The 22,213-nt window shown below is 42.8% G+C and overlaps 1 protein-coding gene across 1 annotated transcript in view; it reads right to left on the bottom strand.

Moving 5' to 3' along the window:
• LOC144512707 (zinc finger protein GLI2-like) overlaps positions 1-16,130 on the bottom strand; it is a 34,169-nt gene extending 18,039 nt beyond the window's left edge. Inside the window, exons 1-3 of the mRNA XM_078243582.1 lie at positions 16,024-16,130; positions 5,971-6,173; positions 4,042-4,221 (exon numbers count right to left, since the gene is read on the bottom strand). Of these exons, the coding sequence (XP_078099708.1) occupies positions 4,042-4,221; positions 5,971-6,173; positions 16,024-16,082 (442 nt within the window). The 5' untranslated portion in view covers positions 16,083-16,130. The remainder of the gene's footprint in view (positions 1-4,041; positions 4,222-5,970; positions 6,174-16,023) is intronic.
• Positions 16,131-22,213: the final 6,083 nt, after the last annotated feature.

Raw genomic sequence — 22,213 nt, 5'->3', positions numbered from 1 at the left:
TTGTCAGAGAACCTTTAAGAGAAGTACTAAGACATAAAATGCTTTAAGCACCCAGTCAGTCTCTGTAAACTCTGCCACCCTCGACATTATGACAACCTACCGGTCACTTTTAATACAAACAGTTTTGGGAGCCAAACCACATCTGGCGTGCATCAAACTTCCTGTCACAGACTGTACGTCGTATAGCTTCCACGTCTCATCTTCCCGACCGATTAATTCTGCTTTGTTTGCTTTCACTGCCGTCCTTAATGACGGGGGCTAAAAGGCTGTTTCTAACTATATCCTCGGGTACAAATCTCCAACATATGTTATCTGTTTAGAAATTGGCGCGCTGAGACTTCTGGAGGAGGGCAGACAACTTTTATCCTGGGACATATGGAATCTGAATGATGATCTAACAAATCCACAGAAGAGAAAAACATCAGTGTTCGTTTCTCCGGGGATGTCTCAGCTAGGAAGGTTTATTACCAAAGACATTACTGTTTGGGGGGCTGGTGTCATGGGACGCTAATTTGGACATTTAAGCAGCTAAAGTTGAGATGTAGCTCAGGTTGACGGTGATGGTGGTGTTAGAGGGTGGAAGAGGGGGGCATGTGTAGAGGATCAGGTGTGTTTTTTGGTTAGCGGTGTTAGCGGCTGCTCAGATGAAGCAGCCGTATTCATCTCTGTTACTTCCTCTCACCTCTGGGGAGATGTGTTTATTAATGTGCCACTTCCCCTGATAAATGGACCAATGGAAAAGCCCGGCTCGACTCGCTCACCACCTCTCCTCCCCCCCAGCCGCCTCCTCCATTGTGATTTATATCAGCAGCCGCCACTGGGAGAGTGTGTGTGCGTGTGTGTGTGTGTGTGTGTGTGTGTGTGTGTGTGCGTGTGCGTATGCGTGCGTGTGCGCAGCAGCAGCAGCCCCCGAGGCTCTCGGTGCCACTGTGGTCCATATGTAACTGAACTGTTTGAAACCAGAAGGTTGCCGGTTCAAACGATGCCACAGCTGCTGGGAAACATTTGGGGAAATGCTCTGTCCTCGTTCAACGAGGAGCTCTTGAGCAAGGCACGTTTAAAGGGCCACACCAGAGTTTTTTGGGGTTGTGCATGCAGTCATAATTACTTTGCATGACTGACAACCTTTTCCCCAAGCAACACACAAGAATAAGAAGTTCCAAAGAAAGCAGGAGCGCTTTAGAAATGGCATGAAAACATTGTTTTACATTTATTTCTAAGGAAAACTTTTCCTGCGACTAAAAGAATGATAAATTCAAATAGTTACTTGTAGCTGTGTTTCGGTGTGTAAATAAAAAAGAACTTTAAGGACAATTACAGTAAAACTAGTCGGGCTCAACATTTTCAGGACAAAACCTGACACCCGGCACCGCTCTCACTCTGTGTGTTGCCGTTCTCAAAATCACTTCGCTTCAGCAAACAACAACAAACTTCAAGCTAGCAAGTTTTGAGAACATTTGGATCATGCAAAAAGGCAGCCCTGCTTGATTCTTTTGGTGAATGATTGTGAATTGCCGTAAACAAAGAATATGTTTACGGCTTTTAGTCTCTAACTGGAACCTTTTGGGACCAATGGGTAGGACTGCTGTGGACAAAATACAGCTGTTGCATACATCCAACTTTCCCAGAGTTAAAACATGCTCAGGTTAGAGGTAACCCTTCCTGTGTACGTTACTGTTCTAGCCTTTGGACTGTACTTGATACACAATGATAAACTGACAAAAAAGTGAAAGGGAACGAAACCAGAGCCTTAGTTTTAACGTTCTGCATCACACTTAGTAACTGGTCCGTAGCAGTAATGTAAAGCTTTACTTCCTTCCTCTTCTCTGGATGTGTAGAGGAGTTAAATGTTCTCAGCTTGTGCACTTGGCAGGTAAAGTAAAGTTTGTTCTCACAGCCACATCCAGCAGCTTCAGTGAATAACTTAGCAATGACATTTTGGCGAGACAGAGCCAAGCGTGCTTTGCATTTGTCTTGGCCTCAGCGCCTGCACAGTGTTTGGGACGGCTGGAAACTCAGTTATGACAGCTTCAGTGAGCCCGGGCTGGACGGCCTCATGCTGCTGGCAGCCTGCAGAAAAAGTTTGGCCCCAGACACCACAACACAGCGGGCTCATTCACAACCCCGCGCTCTGTCTGCTCAACTGCAGGGATAGCTTTAACCCAGGCCGACCGCTTGTTCAACCGCTGAGCTCTGCAGTCAACGTTTTCTCTGACTCTTAATGATTGGTGCGTTTTCTCAATTCAGTTTGATTTTTGGAACATAAAGTAGTTTTTTACCTTTCTAAGAGAGCTGAAAGATTCTGACTTTTTTGCTTCTGACTTTAAAAAAAGTTACTAAGGACTTTAGTTAGTCTGAGGATAGAGCTGTCCAGTTTAATCAATTAGTTGTATGTAAACTATTCAATTAATCAGCAACTATTTTGATTATCAATTAATCGGTTTGAGTCATTTTCTAGGAAAAAAAAGTTAAACTTCTCTGATTCCAGCTTGTTAAATGTGAATATGTTCTAGTTTCTTCTCTCCTTTGTGACAGAAAACTGAATATCTTTGAGTTTTGGACAAAACAAGACAATTGAGGACGTCATATTGGGCTTTTTGGGAAACACTGATTCACATTTTCACCCTTTTCTGACTATTTAGAGACCAAACAACCGGCCTCATCTAATGACTAAGTTTCAGTTAAGAAGAGTGCAGTTTGTGGAGATATTGGATCATTGCAATCATTTTATGTACTTTGTGTGCACTTAAAGCAAAGGGCACCTATAGATGTTAAATAACCCTGAACAGGAAGTGTCACTGGCAGAGCACAGAGAGCAGACATTAGTGCAGCTGGCACGTAGCATCACTCAGACTCTCTGGTGTTCATCATCAGGAGTTCCCCTCCACCATCAGTCTCCCTCTCAGACATGGCTACCCTTTTAAGGTGCAGTAGCGAAGCGCCGGATCAAAGTAGGCATTTATTACGTTATTATTTAAGTATAGCTGCTGCGACCGAATGTGCCCAGCGATGGCGTACACTGGAAATATCACAGCGGCACAATGAGTCCTGGGTGTTTATGGAAAAGTGCTGGCTCAGGGTCGGCAGGGAGAAATATTGTGCTGCTGATACCTGAAGGCCGTTTGAAGTTGTCTGACATGAAAAATATATACAAGCCTTTTTTATTCATACACCTCTCCTGTGATCTTTGTTTCATCATCCACCTGGACTCGACACCTGATGGAGGAATTTCATTCTCCGTAATCAATGTGCTAGCAGCCCATTGACCGTGGCACACGCAGCTGCTGTATGTTAGCGTCCTGTACTGATGCATATGCAGGACAAACTTACTACTTATTTCTGCGTTTTGTTTTGTCTATTTATGCAGTGATGTTGTCTTCAGTATCTCGGCTCTCGTGCAGAAAGAGTTGAGAAAAGTGTCCGTGTTTGTGGCAGGAAAATTTTGACAGAATTTGGAACTTCTCTTTTGATAAATTACAGCACTTAAAAAGCAGTTTTTGAAGTTTTTCTGGACTGGGACACCTGCAAAATGTCACTGAAAGAGAGCAAAGCAAATAATGTTTAAAAAAACCCAAAGCTGATGCTCGCTTTCAGTCACTTTAACTTTTCTCTTTTCTCTGAATGTAAAGTTGTAACCATTAGTTGAGTGATTGATTAGTCAACTGGCAGAAAATGTATCTGCAACAATTTCTTTTTCTTCTATTTCTTGCTTCTCAAATCTTCAGATTTATCGGACAAAATAAGCAATAAGAAGATATCAAATTGTCATTTGAGAAAACATAATGGACATTTGTATTAAATGTTCTGATATTTTATAGACTTAAGACGATTTACTGATCAATCAAGGAAATAATCAGTTAATTAAACAATAATGAAAATGCTTGTTAGTTGCAGTCTAGAGTTGTTTTGGAAGCCAGAGATAAAGTAAAGAAAATGCAATCAGTAAATGTACTAAACTAGGAGCTAAAAGAGGCTGAAAAGCTCTAACAGCTGTGAATTTCCAACTTGCAACTTTCTGAGTTTGTTCTCAGAGTTACTCACCGTCGAGGGGGGTGATGTAGTCGGACAGATGGGCCCCGGCGGCAGCCCCAGGCCCCTGCATGAGCAGCTCTCCGTAGGGGCTCCGGTGGCTGGCCATGAGGTGGTAATACTCTGCTGGGCTCGCCCCGGGAGGAGGAGGGAGCCCGAACAGCCCACGTTCTTTTAAATGCTCATGGGCCACTGTGGATGGGGGGAGAGGGGGAGACGGTTTGTGAGTGAAGAAGGATCTTTTCTTTTCAAAATCCATGTTACAAAGTGCATCACAAAACAGCGAAATAAAACAGACCAGCCATAAAAATATTAGTTTTTTTAAAAGAAAAAACAAATAAAAATGATTTGGTGTATAAAAACCTCTCTGACGTAAGTAAGAACAGAAAAAGCACTTTTTAAAAAGAAATAAAAGACAGTTCAAAGGAGGTTTTAAGCTGAAATAATATCAGGAAATGTTCTTCGACGAAGGATGTTTTAAGAAGGATGCAGGGAAAGAGTTAATAACTAAAGGGGGGGGAGTAAGAGGGGTGAATTCCTGGTCTGTCGCGCCTCATTCTGAGGAGATCCATGAATGGGCCGAGGGGCCGGCGGGGCGTGGTCACTGATGTGCAACGGCCCGTGTAGGTGCTCCCACCCCACCCCCACCTCCAGGCCTCAGTGTCTCCTCAGACTCATGAGCAAAATATCTCTTTACTAAAGACGCTGCAGGACCAATGTGAGCTCTGTGTTTCCATAAAATGGGTTCAATTTAAAGTAAATTCCTTTCACGTGTTCACCTGGCTGTTCACATCTGCACCCAGTAAAGCGCTTTTAAAAGTGTCAGAGCCAATAAGAGTTAGATGTGAATTAGTTTTACGCCTCCAGAATCACTTCCCCTTCTCTTCCTGAAGACGCCGGTCTGCAAACCAAACGTTACCTCCTGCCCTCGTCCCCTAAGTGTTCTTTCAGACGACATTAAGTTTCTGGACCTAACAGAGAGCAGACGCTGGGCTCGTGCTGACTTCATAGCTGAAGTAGCTGCCCTTGCAGGATCACATTTCCACCTTTTAGAAACTTATGGATGATGAGGACAGAGGTAGAAAAAGGCCAGAGCGTTTTTCATAATCAAATTCAACTCTGTGGGGACGAATGTGACGGAGAGCAGAAAAAGCACCAAGCTCAGATGAAAAAAAAAGGTCCAGGTGATGACAGGATGTTAAACTAACTTCCATGTCAGATGTTGTGGATGGTTTGTGGGGAAAAAGAGAAAGGTCACCTGGCTGGAACACATAAAAGACTCTATCTCCAAACCCAAGGCCTCGTCTTTCAACAAGCTATTTGCATTCCCTCCACCGCAAATAGGCTCCCGCTCTACACATGCTCCCCTTTTTTCTCTCTCGCACGGCTATATCGCGGCCAGATCTCAGGCATGGCCGCTTATTTAAGTTTAAAAGCATTGCCACATTATCACTGACAGACTGTAAAAGAAGATTTATATCCCGTCCCGCCACCGCACTCCAATCTGTTATTGTAATTCAGCGCTGAGGACAGAGTTGTCATCGCAGCTTGGTGAGTTTGTGCAGGGGGGGGGGCGGTGGCTAAGTATTCGCCAGCACTGACTTTCTTTTTCAAAGGGTCCCCTCATGGTATTAAAGCACCTGGGAGCGCAGGTCAAGGTTTCCCCCACTGCTCAGTACCAGGTTTCCTGCTAAAAATATACCTTTTCCAATAATGCATTCACACTGCTTTAGGTTTATTCTAAAATGATTATCCCATTATAGATAGATACAGTGAAAAGTATGAGGTCCTGCTTTGATTAAACTGAAAACATTAACTTAGAAATGATCAGATGTGAAGATCAGATGGTTTTCCAGCTGAATGGTGATTTCAAAATCAACTCCAGTGACTGATCTATATTTTGGTCTGTGAATTAAAAATACAATAAAAGTGTGAACTTACAGTCGGCAGGGCTGAGTCCTCTGGCTGCCGAGATCATGGAGAGGGTGGGGCTGCCGTGCACAGAGCGCAAGTAGTGCTCCATGTGGGGGTTGACGTACGGATGAGGTGGGCTGAAGGGGGAGTCGCCAGTAGCCACGGCGGCGGGTGAAAGGCGGATCAGTGAGATATCGGAGAGGACGGGGCTGCCCGCAAAACCTGCAGAGCTGTACGAGAGGAGAGAAAAGAAACGTGACTGAGTTTGAGTTTGATCATGTTTAGCAGCCGGGACACAAAACATAATCTTTAAAAACACATAAATATAGTTTCAATAGTGCATTTGTTGGGGACTATTTTCAGCAGCAGATTAATCCACATCTGGTGCTCTACTGAGTATTTGTGGCAGTGGCACGGTGTACGTGTCACCCAGTGCAACAGTGTTGCTCATTGATGAGTTTTAATGGCACAGAGGAAAAACATATATCAGGCTGTGATAACAGACTTTAAAACTGAAGATCTCGTGGCCGGGTTGGCTCAGTGGGTAGAGCAGGCACACACATACTGAGAGGTTTCCTGCATGTCTTACCCCTCTCTCTCCCCCTTCTCACCTAGCTGTCCTATCAAAAATAAAGGCAGAAAGGCCCCAAAAATAATCTTTAAAAAAACTTTTTTTTTTTTAAACTGCTCCAAGATCTCCGCTTTAACTGCTGTGTCTTCAGCATGAAGCACGCTTTAACACAACTACCTGAAGTGCTCCCCGCACTCTCCAGTAATCCTGCACAGCTGAGCCACCAGCTCAGTGTGTACACAGACGGCGCTGAGAGTGAGATCACGTCTAACGCGCTTCCTCTGTCGAGCTTTTGATCTGAGAGAATCAGAGGAAGGGGTGAGATCGGGGTCACGGAGACGAGGAGGAAGCAAAGGTGTCGAGGTGATGCTTGTACCCACGGGGCGTGTCGGTGTCGTTTATCGTGTTAGCTCGTTGGGAGAAAACAATCCTCCAGCGTGATATCTGTAAGACGAGCCTGATGAAAGAACGTAAAGCTGACACCTTTTAAAAAGACGCGTCACTTTCTTTCCGTCTGTCTTTAAAAGAGGGATATTTAATCAGGTTTATTTAGTTTTTAAAAAATGGCCCAGTTTGCAGATGGGTTTAAGATATTTAGGTTTGGTTTATTGACAGTATTCATACATCTGCATGTAGAGTCTGAACCACAGCGAGTTAAAGTGAAGTTTCAGCTCTTACATCTCCAGATCTGTGTCTACTACCTGGCTACTTCATGAAAAATATATATTCTCCATCATCCAACAAAGGCTTCATCACCTCGCAGGCAGATTGTTGGATTGCATCACGAGTGAGGTAATGTTTTTCTTTCTCAGAAGAAGATGATAAAGTTCTGATTTTGCACCCAAAAACATAATCATCCCCACAGTGTGTGTGAAATATTAATGCTCTCCTCATGTATCTGCCTGCAGGTGAGCTCTGTCTGCCTTTGAATCTTTGTTTACTGGGATAACGAGCTCCTCCAACAATCACATTCTGAAGCGTATAAATATTTCCGTCTTCACGTGCTGCTCTGATCAGATATTCAGAAAGTGTCTGGCTGCGGGCGAGTTTTCTGTGCGAACACAATGCTTGGCCTGTGGAGCGTATCCTGGTCCGGCGCCGGGCAGCAGGCTGTGGCGAGAGAGAGGGTGGGGGTTGATTTCTGTCTGTCCTGGACGCTAGTTAGCATTGTGTTAACAGTTTTACTGTGGAGGAGAATTGGCATGTTGTTATAGTTAAGTAACTTTTTCCCATATTAGAATATTACTTGTTAAATGTCCATTGTGAGCTTAATGCTGCATTTAGGGCTGCAACAAACTATTATTTTCATAGTTGATTAATCTTTGGAGTTGTTTGGTCTCTAAAATGTCAGAAAATGGTGACAAATGTGGATCAGTGTTTCCCAAAAAGCCCAAGATGACATCCTCAAATGTCTTGTTTTGTCCACAACTCAAAGATATTCAGTTTCCTGTCACAGAGGAGAGAATGAACTAGAACATAAACACATCTAACAAGCTGGAATCAGAAAATGTCTTTCTGTTTTTTCATGAATAAATTTCTCAAACTGATTTATCGATTATCAAAACAGTTGGCAGGTCTAGTTTAAACTTCTCTCTCTTGAGCTGACCGAGGGTTTTGAACAAGAACATTCTGTATTTGGATCAAGTAGCTTGTGAAAGATAAGATGTGCCAGATGCAAATGTAATTAATGTTGCATATCTTTTGCTGCAATGCAGATATAAGTATCAGATCAGACCCGTGATTCTGCAGCTGAGTGGAGCTTTCAGCCTCTTTCAGCCTCTTTTAGCTCCTAGTTTTGGTTAACTGCCTCATGTGAAACATCTCAAACACGTATTCACTGGTTTAAAGCTTTAAAGGAAGTCGACAGCAGACATTACCTTATTCTCTGCTGTTGACGTTTGTTTTTAATGGCACAGACTTGATATTATATAATAACATTAATGAGGTGTGGGACTTGTTAAAACGCTCAGTCACAAGAATATAGAAATTGTAGATCTCTACTGTTGGTTGTCGAGAGTTCAGTGTTAGATTTTAAGTAACTTTATTGTGATGCTGTAAATATTAAGCACTGTTTATGAAGTGAAAAGCTTGGCAAACACCAAGTCTTTGCTTTCAGCAGATGAAAAAAGGTTTGGCATTTGTGTGATATTGCTCTGCTATATTTAGGTCTGCAACTATTAATTGATTTTGCGACTTTCGTAGGCCGAGATGGCATCTTCTGCTTCTGCTTATTTTATCTGAACAAAGTGAAACAGTTTTCTAATGATTTAAAACAAAGAAAAGCTGCAAATCCTCACAGTGGAGCAGCTTTAACATTTTGCATTTTAAGTGATAAATGACTTTAAATTATTAAACGTTCAGTTAAAGTTAGCTGTGAGGAACATGGAAGTGTGTTACTAGGTCCGCATAGCATTCCTCTACATGCATCTAAAGTGTGTTTCTGTCTGGTTTAAGCTGCTGTACGAGCATTTTTTTTATTGTGTGTGTGTGTGTGTGAGTGTGTGTGTATATATGTGTGTGTGTGTGTGTGTGTGTGTGTGTATGTGTGTGTCTGTGTGTGTCACAGTGACACCAGAGATAAATTACAGTGACACTGAGCAAATATGCTAACTTGGTAAACATGGTAAACATTATGCTGTAGCATTGTCATTGTGAGCAGGTTACCATGCACCACTGTGTAAGTAACAGAGATGCTAGCATTACTGTAGTCTGGAAAATCTTTAAAAATATGATTTAAATTGGAAGCAGGTTGAAATATTCTGTTGGCATGAAGACAATAAGGTTTTTAGGGATCCATCTAGACAGAAATTAGTATTGCTTATATGACATACACTAATTAGTTTTCCTTCAGGAATGTACACATCCACAATGATATGGTCAGAAGTTTTTAGTCTTGTCTGTGTGGCAGGTCAGCTTTGTCCTGCTGCAGCACATCTCTCTTCCTCCTCTCATAAATGGTGTTTTGTGGCCCCATCTATATATGTTATTACTAGAGCCCCTGACATACTCGGGTCCATGCTGATTTTTGGGGGAAAGTTGAGACGTCGCCATGGAGGGAGGGGGTCAAAGGGGGAGGCTGACCAGATGACCCCCTTTCCCCCTCTGAAATATCGCTCAGGTCCAGAAACACAATTCAGCATCGTGACATGACACCACCACTCAACTCAAACCTCTCTCCCTGTCTCCCCTCCACTGTAGCGCGCGCGTGTGTGTGTGTGTGTGTGTGTGTGTGTGTGTGTGTGTGTGTGTGTGTGTGTTTCTCTGCGACACCAGAGATAAATTACAGTGACACTGAGTCTCGTCTCCGGTGTCGGGCTCAGGGAGCGCTCTGATTTAGATAAATCACGCCGTCCAGCATGCGGCTGAATCCACTGTAGGTTTATGAGTCTGCTGCTGCTGCGACGTGAAGCGGACGCCTCAAACTTAACAGGCAACAACCCCCCCCCCCATCACACTCAACCTGGATCCACCGAACGCCTCCCTTCTCATGCAGAGGGAGAAATGACCTACATACAAACAAACAGATTAGGGTGCTGCAAATCATGGCCTCCTTAAAAACTCATTTCATCATCTCATCCTGCACTTTGTTCTGTCCTCAAAGCTGGATGGAGAGATTTCATTTTCTTCCATTTCTTTATATGCATTTGTGCAAAACGTTTCATCTGAAAAACTTAATGGCAACTTTGCAAACTTGTTTCTTTGATTCTTTGCCAAAATATGGTAGCATGAAGTCCAGACGCAAGGATGATTGTGTTGAAAATAAAGTATGAAGAGCTGAGAGAGTTGATACTGCAACTTCAGGATGACTTCTAGTTAGGGGTGGAACGGTACATGTATTCATATTGAACCGTAATGGTACGGGCGTCTCGGTTCGGTACATGAATTTACACGGAGAATACGCGGTATAAAAATAAATAAAAGTAGCGTTTAAATGAATTAATGTAATGTGGAACTACTGTTACATATGCGTTTCTTAGGGACACCTAATCTGTAGCCCCGCCTTAGCTCTGAAGCTCCCAAGCTCCGCCTACATGTCGAGTCGGTCCAGTGAGTCCACACGAAGCAAACTAGTCCCTTCCGTATACGACCAAACACTGACGTACTGTAGCTGTATCCCTTCTCGCCTCGACCACAAATGGCTTTCAGGCCCATTTGCTTCGCTGTTTGCTCCGCTGTTAGCTCCACTTTTAGCTCCGGCGTTAGCTGTTAGCTCCGCCGCTAGCTTCGCTGGTTGCTGCTAGCTCCGCTGCTAGCGTGTGAAGCTAACGCCACAATTTGCCAACTGCTCTGTGTAACTGAAAGTGGTCTTTTAACACCCCTGCTCTGTGCATTCACATATGAGAGCAGCGCTTGTCTCCCATATCACACTACTAGCTGATTGTCTTATTTTGTTTACAAGTTCCAGATGGAGTCTAGAGATGATGTGGTCATCTCTGCCAGATTATTATATATTTTTTTAATATACAAATAAATTGTCTTTACAGGCCGACAGCGCAGAGGACGGGTTTTTATTACTTGCACGATTTCACTATGGTTATCATAATAATAATAATAATAATAATAATAATATTAATAATAATAAATATTAAGGATATGGCCAGTCTGCAACGGCCGGCCCTGTCCAGAGATGGGCCGACCGACCCAATCAGAAGTTACTCAAATTGGGACATTCAGTCAAAATCAAGCACGTCACCTTCAAACGGGATCTCCATTCCATCTCCATCCGCGAGGTTGTCTGACGGCATCAGTATTCAATTGAGACAATTTCATTACCAGTTAAAAATGTCTCGTTGTCGCGTTAAATAGCAGTCCAGTTCAGTGTTTTGGTACAGTTGGTTTTAACTCCTGATGCGTAGTGTAGGCCTATAGGAGTACACATGACAACCCTGAGCAAGCAGCGTCATTCTGCTCCGTCTTTCTGCTGTGCCCCCATTCACGTAGTAGTTTTACAATATGTAGGTTAAACTCTGCAATTAATCCGCGGTTCACATGTATGCATGAATTCTGGTGGTCCGTTACACTGTAGTCTCAACATCCCTGATCATTTTTGATCAATAGAATATAGAAAACATTACACTTCATAACGTTTAAAAAAAAGTGACCATAAAGCCCTGTTCATGCTTTGGGGTCAAGTGTTGTTGTATCTGGCCCATGTCCCAGATGTGAAAGCCCCCTTACTGGACTACTGTATATAATAATATTCCATTATATTTAGTATTTTAAATTGTTACCTGCCACAAGAATTTTGTGATTTCCTTGCCATAAATACAGACGTAAAGACCATAAATTGGTGCCCAAAAATGTATCAGAATGCAGGAATTGAAGTCATTTACCCTCAAAATTTCCTGGGGGAGAGACCAGACCCGCCTGCTTTATGTGTTCCCCCAAAGGCCAAATCTGAGCAAGGAAAAACCCTGAAGTATAATCACAGACAGCCATAACAACATATTTAAATTGCAGAGTTAGAGAGTTAAAACAGATGAAAAGATGGAGAACCAGACGGACAATATGTACAGTATGAACAGAGAGAAACACGGACAATCGAACACAGACAGTGACAACAAAGAACAACATAGCCTACAAACGGCATAAACAGACAGACAGTATGTGTACATTTGTTATAAACGTGTGCTCTTTAAAAAGTAGTAAGCATTGTTTGCCAGTTACTTACATTAAATGTTTAAAAATCTATTACATAAGGTACTGCTTATATTATTTCACCATCTGTACACAAATGTAATTAGTGAATGCACGTGTCCGTGGGTGAGGCTGCATGGTAATGTGGGCTGGTGTGACTACAGTGCCAGGGCTGAAGTTTTGTCCCAGTGGGGTAGCCTACTTACTGTTTACTGTTTACAGCTTACTTTATACGCTTCAGGCTGCTGCAGCTAGCTCAGGGGAGAGACTGGATGACACTAAGTGGTACAGCCTGAGACATGCACAATAAAAAAATTTGCCTTCTGCATTTTTGTTATGCTTTTCCCTCCATTGTACCGAACCGTGATGTCTGAACCGAGGTATGAACCGAACCGTGACTTCAGTGTACCGTTCCACCCCTACTTCTAGTGTCTGAAATCAAGAGCACTCCATGAGCTGCATAGCTCCAGGTTTAAAGTGCATCAACTGTGGTAGTTTAATTGAACATGTATTTGGGGATACGCAGCACAAAAGCATAGATTCAGCGAGCCGCAGATCACGGAAGTAAACCCGAAAGCTTAGAAACTTTTTGGCGTATGCTCCAGGCGAGGACATGAACTGAATGGGCGCCATTTTTTGATCTTGTAACCAGTCAATATAATACACCCATGGTTCATGCAGGAACTAAAGGAGTTATCTAGGTCTGTTGACCCAGTATGAGAACTCTTGATTGTATCCGTGGTTTACTTGGCGTTTGAGAAACCGGTGTATTGCTTTAACCCAAATATAATTAGGATATAACCAGCATGTAAACTGTCTGTGTGTAACTGTGGGGAGCTGCAGGTTTGGTCCACTCTTAGCTGTGTTTGTAAAGTTTCAGGCCCTTAAGATCTCAGCTTCTTACATCTTGGGAGTTTCCAGCCTTGCTCCGTCCACAGAGACGCCGTCACAGAGGAGGAAGTGTTCCCCCTGTGCTCTTCTGTCGCCAGCGAATGACAGTGAGGCGAGGGAAGAACCCCCTCCTCAGTATCCGGTGAAAGAAGAAAAAAAAGAGGCTTCCCTATGGCAGCTTTTTATGACAGGCTTGACAAAATAACCAGCCCTCTCATTACGGTATATGCAAACAATGATAAAGGGGCCGGCACAGAGATGTCATGTTAGACAATCAAGGAGGGGACCTCTGACACGCTGCCACGAGTGGATAATAAAGTGCCGCACCAGGCGACAAATGACACCGCACTTAATTTGCTGCGCAATGTTCCTGTAATTAGGTGAATTTGGCACAGGCAGGGGGGAGCGACAGCTAGATCAAGGTCTTGATGAATTAGGGGTCCACTGTCAAGATCAAATCACATTAATCAAGGTGGCCGAGTCCGCGGACAGCCTCCCCTCCTCTCCCCCGTCCTCCCCTCTCCCAGCCAGGCGTGATGAATAGCCCTGCTTCCGCAAGGCGCGAAGTATGCATCACCATCAAATCTGGGAATCTAAATGTAAGAGCACTATTTGGAGAATTCTATTGACTTTTTTTGTCCCGCCGCCAGTTTTTCTTTTGTGATAAAGTAACTTTGAACTCGTGCATGAGCCTCGATGTGTCAAAGTGTGCCACAGACTCAGATCCACTCACGTGTTCTTTAACAAGCTGCTCAGTTTAAGTTTGTTAATAAAAAATCTTTGCATTCGTTTACGCTCTTAACATCCCTGTTCAATTAAAACAAGCATGTCTAACAACAATTCAAATAACGTTGCAATTTAAATAACTTGCAGCTCTATTCTGAACCATTTAAATCAACCTGACACCGTTTCATATCTCTGATTTTGAAGCTGAATGCACCCTAATGCACTTTTCAAATGAGTCTTTACTTCGAGCTGCATTATCCTGCAACAAAAAGGCAACTATAACCAAAATACGACAGATATTGTCTGAGCACAGATACAGAATTAAACCTTTTGACCGTTTCCAACATGTTTTCACAGTCTCTTCAACAGTTCATTCTTTTCATTAAAAGCAACAACAAATGTGATCTAATGTTTCCTGATACAAATAACAGATGTGTGAAGTTGAATTGTGTTCAGTGCTGTGTATAACAAGCTGAATATCCCTCAGGAAAATAAATGGGATCTCTTATTGAAGCCAGACTCACCACCAGCGCTGCTGCTGTGACCTCTATACTCTGGGAGTTTAATTATGGCGCTAGCTCGGGGGCAACGCGGCCTGCACCACACAGATTAGCCCCACAACAAGCCATTAATGAATATAAAGAGGTGCTGGACTCAGGTTGGCTGTATTATATCATCAGTGATGGATCCGGCCCTGCCGATCGCCGCTAATGGAGCGAGCAGATTGATACGAGCCAACTGGCAGAGATTTATGTCTCTTTTACTTTTTTATTATCCAGCAACAGAAGTGGAACATAACTAACTAACTAACTAACTATACTGTACTTTAGTGTTTGCTTTATATTCTCTTTCCTTTTAGGAGGAAATGTAACAAGTTTACTCCTCTCTGGTTATTTGACAGCTGGAATTACAACTTTGTACAATACGATTTTACAAACAAAACATATGATCCATTTATGAAATATGATGCATTGTTATAGATTAAACCAGTGGCTTCCAACCTTTTTGGCTTGAGACCCCTTAATATAAAGTATTGTCTTCTTACAACTCCTCGTTCCACACCAAGCTGGATTTCTAAATGAAACTCCCCCATGGCAGCAGATGAGCCATAAGTTCAGTTGTTTTTTGATAATGTGATTAATAGACACTGAGGACGGGTGATCCTTTGGTAGCCTGGCAAGAATTTAAAAAAAAAACGCTACTTGCATTGCTCTGTCTGATGGGGGCGTCTTCAACAAAAAATGCAGTGTGGTTCACCTCACAATTTTCAACCAAAAATGTGTCCAAAAATCCAGAATTTGTGGCCAGGTGGCTCAGTTGGTAGAGCAGGCGCACATGTACTGAGAGGTTTATGCCTCGACGCAGAGGTCCAGGGTTTGAATCTGACCTGTGATGATTTCCTGCAGGTCTTCCCCCTTTCTCCCCTAGCTGTCCTAGCCATTAAAGGCGGAAAAGCCCAAAAAAAAATCTTAAAAAAAAAAAAAATCCAGAATTTGAAAATAAAGCTCCAAAAATGTTATAATCTCGGACAGTCCTAAAATATATGCACCAGGGAGGTAAACACTAGATGCACCTTTACCTTCAACAAACCACTTTCATTCCAGAGATACCAAATCCATCCAATGCACCTTTTAAAAATATCTAAATAGGTAGAAGCAAAGGTTTCAAGGAACTGCTGAAATGTTCTCTGAATACTGTTGCAATACGTCAACTTTTACTTCACATTCTTAGTTTCCAGCTGGTTAACTGCCTTGCTTAGTGGCTCAGTGGCACCTCAGCTATTCAGAGAGAGAAGATCTTTTTACTTTTCTAACTGAGTCTGGATCTTAGTAAGCAAACTTAAGACTTCTTAAAGCATCAGACTGTTTTCATCCCCAGACGTTTGGAGCCCAAACAGTAAAGCTTGCCCACATAATCAAACTGTACGGAAACAAGAGGCTGCAGAGGGGAAATTCAGAACCAGCATTGATCATTCACTTTGGAAGTCAACATGTTGTCATCTGCTTTTGATATTGAAGTTGGCGAACGCTCAGCTCTCATCAGCGCCTGCAAACATACACTTGAATCCTCCTGAGTTAAAAAAAAAAAGCAAAACAAGCTCTGTGCTGTTCAGTAGTAACTGAAAAGGAAATACAGATTTGCATCAAAAAGATCTGACGGATTTAACTTGAACTTGTGTCTTCAGAATCTGACTTGTGACGTGTTGAAGTCCCTTTAGAAAATATATACCCAGAAGAAGCAAAAAGGCCACTTACCCGTGCATGGCATGCAGCGCATGAGGCTCGTAGTGGTATCGTCCCTCGTGATGGCGCATGTCAATCGGGATCGGTGTGTGGAAGGTGGGGAAGATGTGGTGGGGGGCTGGAAAAACAGAAACGCAAAGAAGAGAGTTAGCTATGAGAGAGAGAGATGAGGGAGAGAGAGGGAGAGGGAGAGAGAGAGCGAGAGAGAGATGAGGAAGAGAGAGAGAGAGAGAGAGATGAGGAAGAGAGAGATAGAGAGAGAGATGAGGGATGAGAGATAGAGAGAGAGATGAGGGAGAGAGAGATGAGGAAGAGAGAGAGAGAGAGGAGAGAGAGAGAGCGATGAGGGAGAGGGAGAGAGAGAGCGAGATGAGGAAGAGAGAGAGAGAGAGAGAGATGAGAGAGAGAGATAGAGAGAGAGATGAGGGAGAGAGAGAGGAGGAAGAGAGAGAGAGAGAGAGGGAGAGAGAGAGAGATAGAGAGAGAGATGAGGGAGAGAGAGATGAGGAAGAGAGAGAGAGAGAGAGGGAGAGAGAGAGCGATGAGGAAGAGAGAGAGAGAGAGAGAGATGAGGAAGAGAGAGAGAGAGGAGACTTCAAAAAAAATTCAAAGGCAAAAGGGCTACAATAAAGCAACATGAATTTCAGAGCAGGCTGAGCACTTTCGTGTAAAATATTGGCACCATCATACAAGAGAAGTGGAATAAATAAATAATCAAAGTCGTCCTAAGAAATCCTACATCTTGAACATAAAAGATATCCAACTGGGCTTTGACAAAGACCTGCAGCTAGAGGGTCTTTGAACTAGACGGGATGATGGACTGTGTGGAGGGAAGCTGCAGCCCCGACTCAAACAGGGACTGACAGCTTTGGGAAAAGCTTTCTACTGCTTGTACTCTGCCTTTACAAACTGTGTGAGTCTTCTCCGGGGCTGCAAACAGACCAACACTGGATACACACACACACACACTCCTGGGTCAACTGTCAACATGACGGCCACTGTAAACTATTTTCGTGTCTGTTTTTTTAATTCTTTTAGTTGTTTCCTGGATTTAATTATTAATTATAAATTGACCGTCTTGGTTTTTCTTTGTGTTTCCAGGGTTGGAGAGAATAGCTGCATCATTCTGGACCTTCTGCGCTTCCAGGTGAGGAAATCATGGCTCCTCACAAGAGCAGGAAAAGTTAAAGTATTTAAGGAGAGGCAGAAAGGTAGATTAATAAATGTTCAAAAAAGAAGCAGCGGCTGAGTTTTAGTGCTTAGTTTTGCTCAAGCTCCAAAAACACTGGATCCTACATTCCCCATAATACAACTTGATTAGATCTCTTTATTAGATGCTTCCTGCCTTGTCAACGGCCACATCTTTCAAACTCCACACCTCCGGTTTAATGTCATCAGGGTTATTTTGTCACACGATTATTTTATTGGTACTTTAGTTTATGAAATGTCCAAGTGAATGACGTCACAACTTCAAATGTCTTGTTTTGTCAAAGATATCCAGTTAACTGTGATATAAAACAAAGGAAAGCAGCAACTCCACACATTGGAGAAGCTGGAATAAAAGAACATATGATGACAGAAATGACTTAAAGGAATAGTCTGATGTCTTTGAAGTGTGGTTGTATGAGGTACTTCTCCATAGTCAGTCATAGTCATAGGTGTCTAATAGTCATTAGACATCTAAAAACATCTATATCAGTTTAAGTGGACGCTATATTTAGAATATTTAGAGTATTTTCAGCGCTTTACCTTGCTGTCAAACAGCCCATTGCGATGGGGAACTGAAGCCGTTCTCTCTGCTCTCTTCAAAGCCACCAGACTCCTTTGACAACAACAGTCATTTTACCTCACACACAGGAGTTGCTGCTCTACCGCTGCTCCATCTCTTAGTTTGGCTCTCCCCTACATGATGGTACAGCATCATCAGCAAGTTTCAAAGACAAAAAGTACCTCTTACATATGACATTAATAGCTCTTTTTCTCCTCACAAATAAGTTTGACTTTTCTGTGAGATCAGGCTGACTCTATAACATCTAAAATATGGACATAATCCAAGACATGTTTGCATGTTTTATTTGGCTGCAACATGAAATTATTTTGTCCCAAATACGCTAGACAAGCCTGCAGGTTCTGCATTAAAAGTGCATTTCTGTTTCCAATTTAAGCCATCTACGTTTAATAGTCGCCCTGCATCCTTTTAATGGCCCTTTGGATTTTTCATTAAAAGCCTGTTTTCCTTTTGTGGTTTCTTCTCAGATCTGGGAAGTTTACCCAAAACATTAGAACTAATTAGCTGTTGTGATAACATGTCGTGCCTTTATTTTACCGCCACATAAATGAAGCCTTTTGGGCTCTTTAACCCACTTTATGGAGTTATGTTTCTTATTAACATTTTTCTCAGGTTTTTATTTTGTAAAAGCTCCATGAGGGCATTGCCTAACTCTCGTTCTCTCTCTCTCTCTCTCTCTCTCTCTCTCTCTCCCTCTCTCTCTCTCTCTCTCTCTCTCCCTCTCTCTCTCTCTCTCTCTCTACGTTTCCTTCATCATCTCCTCCCTTGCTCGCCCTCTGTGCAGTTTTCCCATCTTGTTAATTGCAACCTGGTGTGTCTCGTCTGCGAGCTGCCGGATCGCAGAAGACAAGAAGAACAAAAAGACGCAGAGAGGAGGGAAAGGTGAGCCAGCTGATCTCTGGATTGCATTAAAATTCTTCCTGTGTCACACACACACACACACACACTGTCTATCGGGAATGTCGCAGGGTGACCTGGGATTTCGGAGCAGGGGGGTCAGGGCCATGGATCATTATCTGCTCTCGGCTGAGCGCTGGGAGGGGATAACGGGGCCTCCCGTGGCTCCCAGGGGCCCGGGACCTGAGTGAGTCAGCATTCCAGGTCCATTCCTCTCACTCTGCACCCTGACAGTCTGACAGACAGCTCTGGTCCCCAAACTCTGCAGAAATAGCCCTCTTTACTTCACTTTCGGTCTGCACAATGCCACCGAGGCCTGATGGGACGAGGCTGTTGGATTCCTTTAGCTGTGTCTCGCTGCCGCCTGATTTGTCTGCGCTGTGTTTAATTTGGAAGAAAACTGAAGTAGTGGTCGGTCTCCTCTCACCAAATACCAACAGTGACCCTTTTCCACTGATCCCTCTGCAGTTTTTTTATTGTAAAAACGTTTTGATGTAGTATTTCAGTTCACAAGATTCAATATTGTCACTTTGTAGTAAATTCAGTCCTTAAATCAGTAAGAAACGATGCACGGACATTATTTATTATTATTATTGGGTGTTTCACACTGAACCATTTGACTGAGATTTGTACTTCAAACAGGACGTAAGATATTAAAGTTTTTAGCACTCTTTGTTGCACTTTGTGTAAATGGTTACCTTTAGCAGGTCCGTACTTTACATCTAAGATGTAAATGAAGTACTCAAAGTTCCTGCGTGTTGAAGTTGTGACTGACTCGTGTTAAAGTCATCTCTCTCTCTGTGTTTGTCATGGAAAAAGCCTCGGGCTCGTGTATTTAATTGATACACTGTCATAAAGATGCCATACCTGACATCCAAAAGTCAGACGGCAGCAGCTGTAATGCTGAGCAGCTGTGAGGAGAACAACAAGAAAATACAGCCAGAGCAGCATCTTTGTTCAACGTATAGAGAGCCAAAGAGCAGCTCCAGTTAATTCCCCTTTCATAACAGTTGGGCTGATTATAAGAGGGGGTCATCGGTGAGCTGCTAAATCTGAGCCTCCAGAACGTGACATATGGAAGAAGTCTTTAAATCCGTAAAATTTACTGCAGCACAAGTAGAAGTCAAAGTATTGTTGTACTACTACTACTACTCTAGTCTCCGGACAGATGTTACTGTCATTCTGAAATATTGCATACAATTAAAAATGAAAGAGATTAAAATAGGATACAAGCAACAATTACTCATTGTACGCTGCAATGTAATAAATAAAGGAATGACACGGGAAAGGAAAGAAACAAAGACTGAAATTAACAAAGGAAAGAAGGAGAACAAAATGGAGGATATTTTGATACCTGAAAAGAAGAGACAAACTAAAATGTGTTGAAGAGTTTGAAGTGTGTAACCTAACACAGCAAACTAAACTCCCCAGTGATGTTTTCATAGTTCTTTAAGTACGTTCTAGTAGAATCTTTTGTTCAGTGTGTGTCAGGAAAAGTTTGGCTAAGATCCGGTAAACGTGATACAGAAGTTTCAAACGCTGACTCACAGCAGAGGTGTGGATTTTTTAAATCCCTACAACAACAAGGATTAACGTATGGTATGGCATTACGAGTTCTGAGGTTTCAGGGCTCAGATTGCTCTTCCAGTTCGGACACGTTGGACCTGGAGGAGGCCTGTCAGGTATCCAGCCAGTGTTCCTCTGCGGCCCTGGCGTCCTGGCCAGGGGATTGACCAGGCAGGCTTATTCCATCACCCAGACAGCTCCATTGTTCTACCGCTACAGGAAGAACAAAAGGCGAGCGCTCATGAGAGTTCAAGAGGCACATTTACCTGATTCACTGGGCCCCAATCCCCCCTGGGCGTACGCAGCGCCAGGCAGCACCGCCGGGCCCTCGCTTAGGCTCCAGCCATCTATTAGTCTTTTCTTGATAACATTTGTTTTAGCGTCTGCAGCGGGCCGGCTGCACTTTTTCATAGTCAGCCCCCCCCCCCCCCCCTCTTCTGTAGGCACGCAGCAGAAACACTGTTTTCTTGTTGTCTAAAAGTTTAGTGTGATCTGAAAAAGGTGCACGGTACCCAGATGTGTGTGCATGACCTTGTGCTTCTTCTAAAGCTTCTGCATGAGAGTTCAGTTTAGTGGACAAAATAATCTCTTTGGTAGCTATTTCTTTAGCCTCGTTGGGCAGGCTGTTCTCATGAACCATTCGTACATATAGCTACGAAAAGTAAAGCACTATGTCATTTTGTATGATATCATACAACCCTGTTCATGTGAATGCGTTGCATTGGGGGAGGCTCATAATTAGCAGGGCCACACGGTTGAAGAATTCCAAAGAAGTTTCGGCAGATTTTCCGCAAATTTCCAAATATATCTCATAATGTTAACACATCTCCTTTTAAATTTTGCAGATTTTCATTATGGATCAGCGCTAAAAACTGAACTAAAAAAATCTGCAGATTCTGCACAATCTTTTTGGAGTACTAAGTCAGGTATTGACACTCTCAGGGCTAAATTCCACATCTGGTCCGTAGTTCTCAGCCTGCCTTTCTTGGAGATACTCCAACAGAGCATTATTCTTATTACACTGTAAAGGCCAGACTAAAGCCACTAAAATGACTGAGATGACACGATAAAAGATGGCAGTGCATCTTTTGTCTTACTCAATCTATGAGGAAAGATCCTGGCAGGAAATTACAGCACAAATAAGTTTGCTCAAGTCCAGAATACACAAACTAAGCTGTCTGATCACGATGTCTTCACATGGTAACAGGTCTTCTTGGTCTGTTCCACTCAATGAAAGCAAGAAACAAATACAGTCATCACTTCATGATGACTTTTCCCAGGAGACGGGTTTATAAGCTGGTGTTTTTTAATAGTAGTAGTAGAAAACAATCAGATCAACACGGTAACGCCCCAAAATACGACCAACACAAATGTCAAACTGAATATTTTTTAACTGGCTGCATCCAAAATTCCTAATAACAATATCTGACTCAGTCTAAACTTTAAACAGCTTTAGTGTGTGCATTTGTCCACGTATTTTTGGCCTCAGTGATAAAGTGAATAAAGAGATGTGTTTTGGACTTTAACCCGTCAGCCCGAACCATCCATCCATCTACAGCTGCAACTAACGATTATTTTTATTGTTGATTTATCTGTTGAATATTTTCTGGATTAATGTGTTAGTTGTTTGGTCTCTAAAATGTCAGAAAATGGTGAAAACTGCCAATCAGTGTTTCCCAAAGCCCAAGATGACGTCTTTAAATGTCTTGTTTTGTCCACAACTCTCACTTCTTGAGGAGAGAAGAAACTAGAAAATATTCACATTTAACAAGCTGGAATCAGAGAATTTTTACTTTTTTAAATAAAAAATGACTCGAACCGATTAATCAATGCCTCTTTGCAGCTCTACTTCCATTCTCTCAGGCCAAACCGCTGTGTGGCCCCGGTGCCAAACCACCACGATGGAGAGTCACTTATCAGCTTCGACAGCCGGGCTCAGGCCACATGCTA

This window comes from Sander vitreus, chromosome 24 (genome assembly GCF_031162955.1).
Source record: "Sander vitreus isolate 19-12246 chromosome 24, sanVit1, whole genome shotgun sequence".
NCBI classification, from domain to species: Eukaryota; Metazoa; Chordata; class Actinopteri; order Perciformes; family Percidae; genus Sander; species Sander vitreus.
Note: the sequence above shows the minus strand (reverse complement) of the source record. Positions and strands in the feature narration are given on the sequence as shown.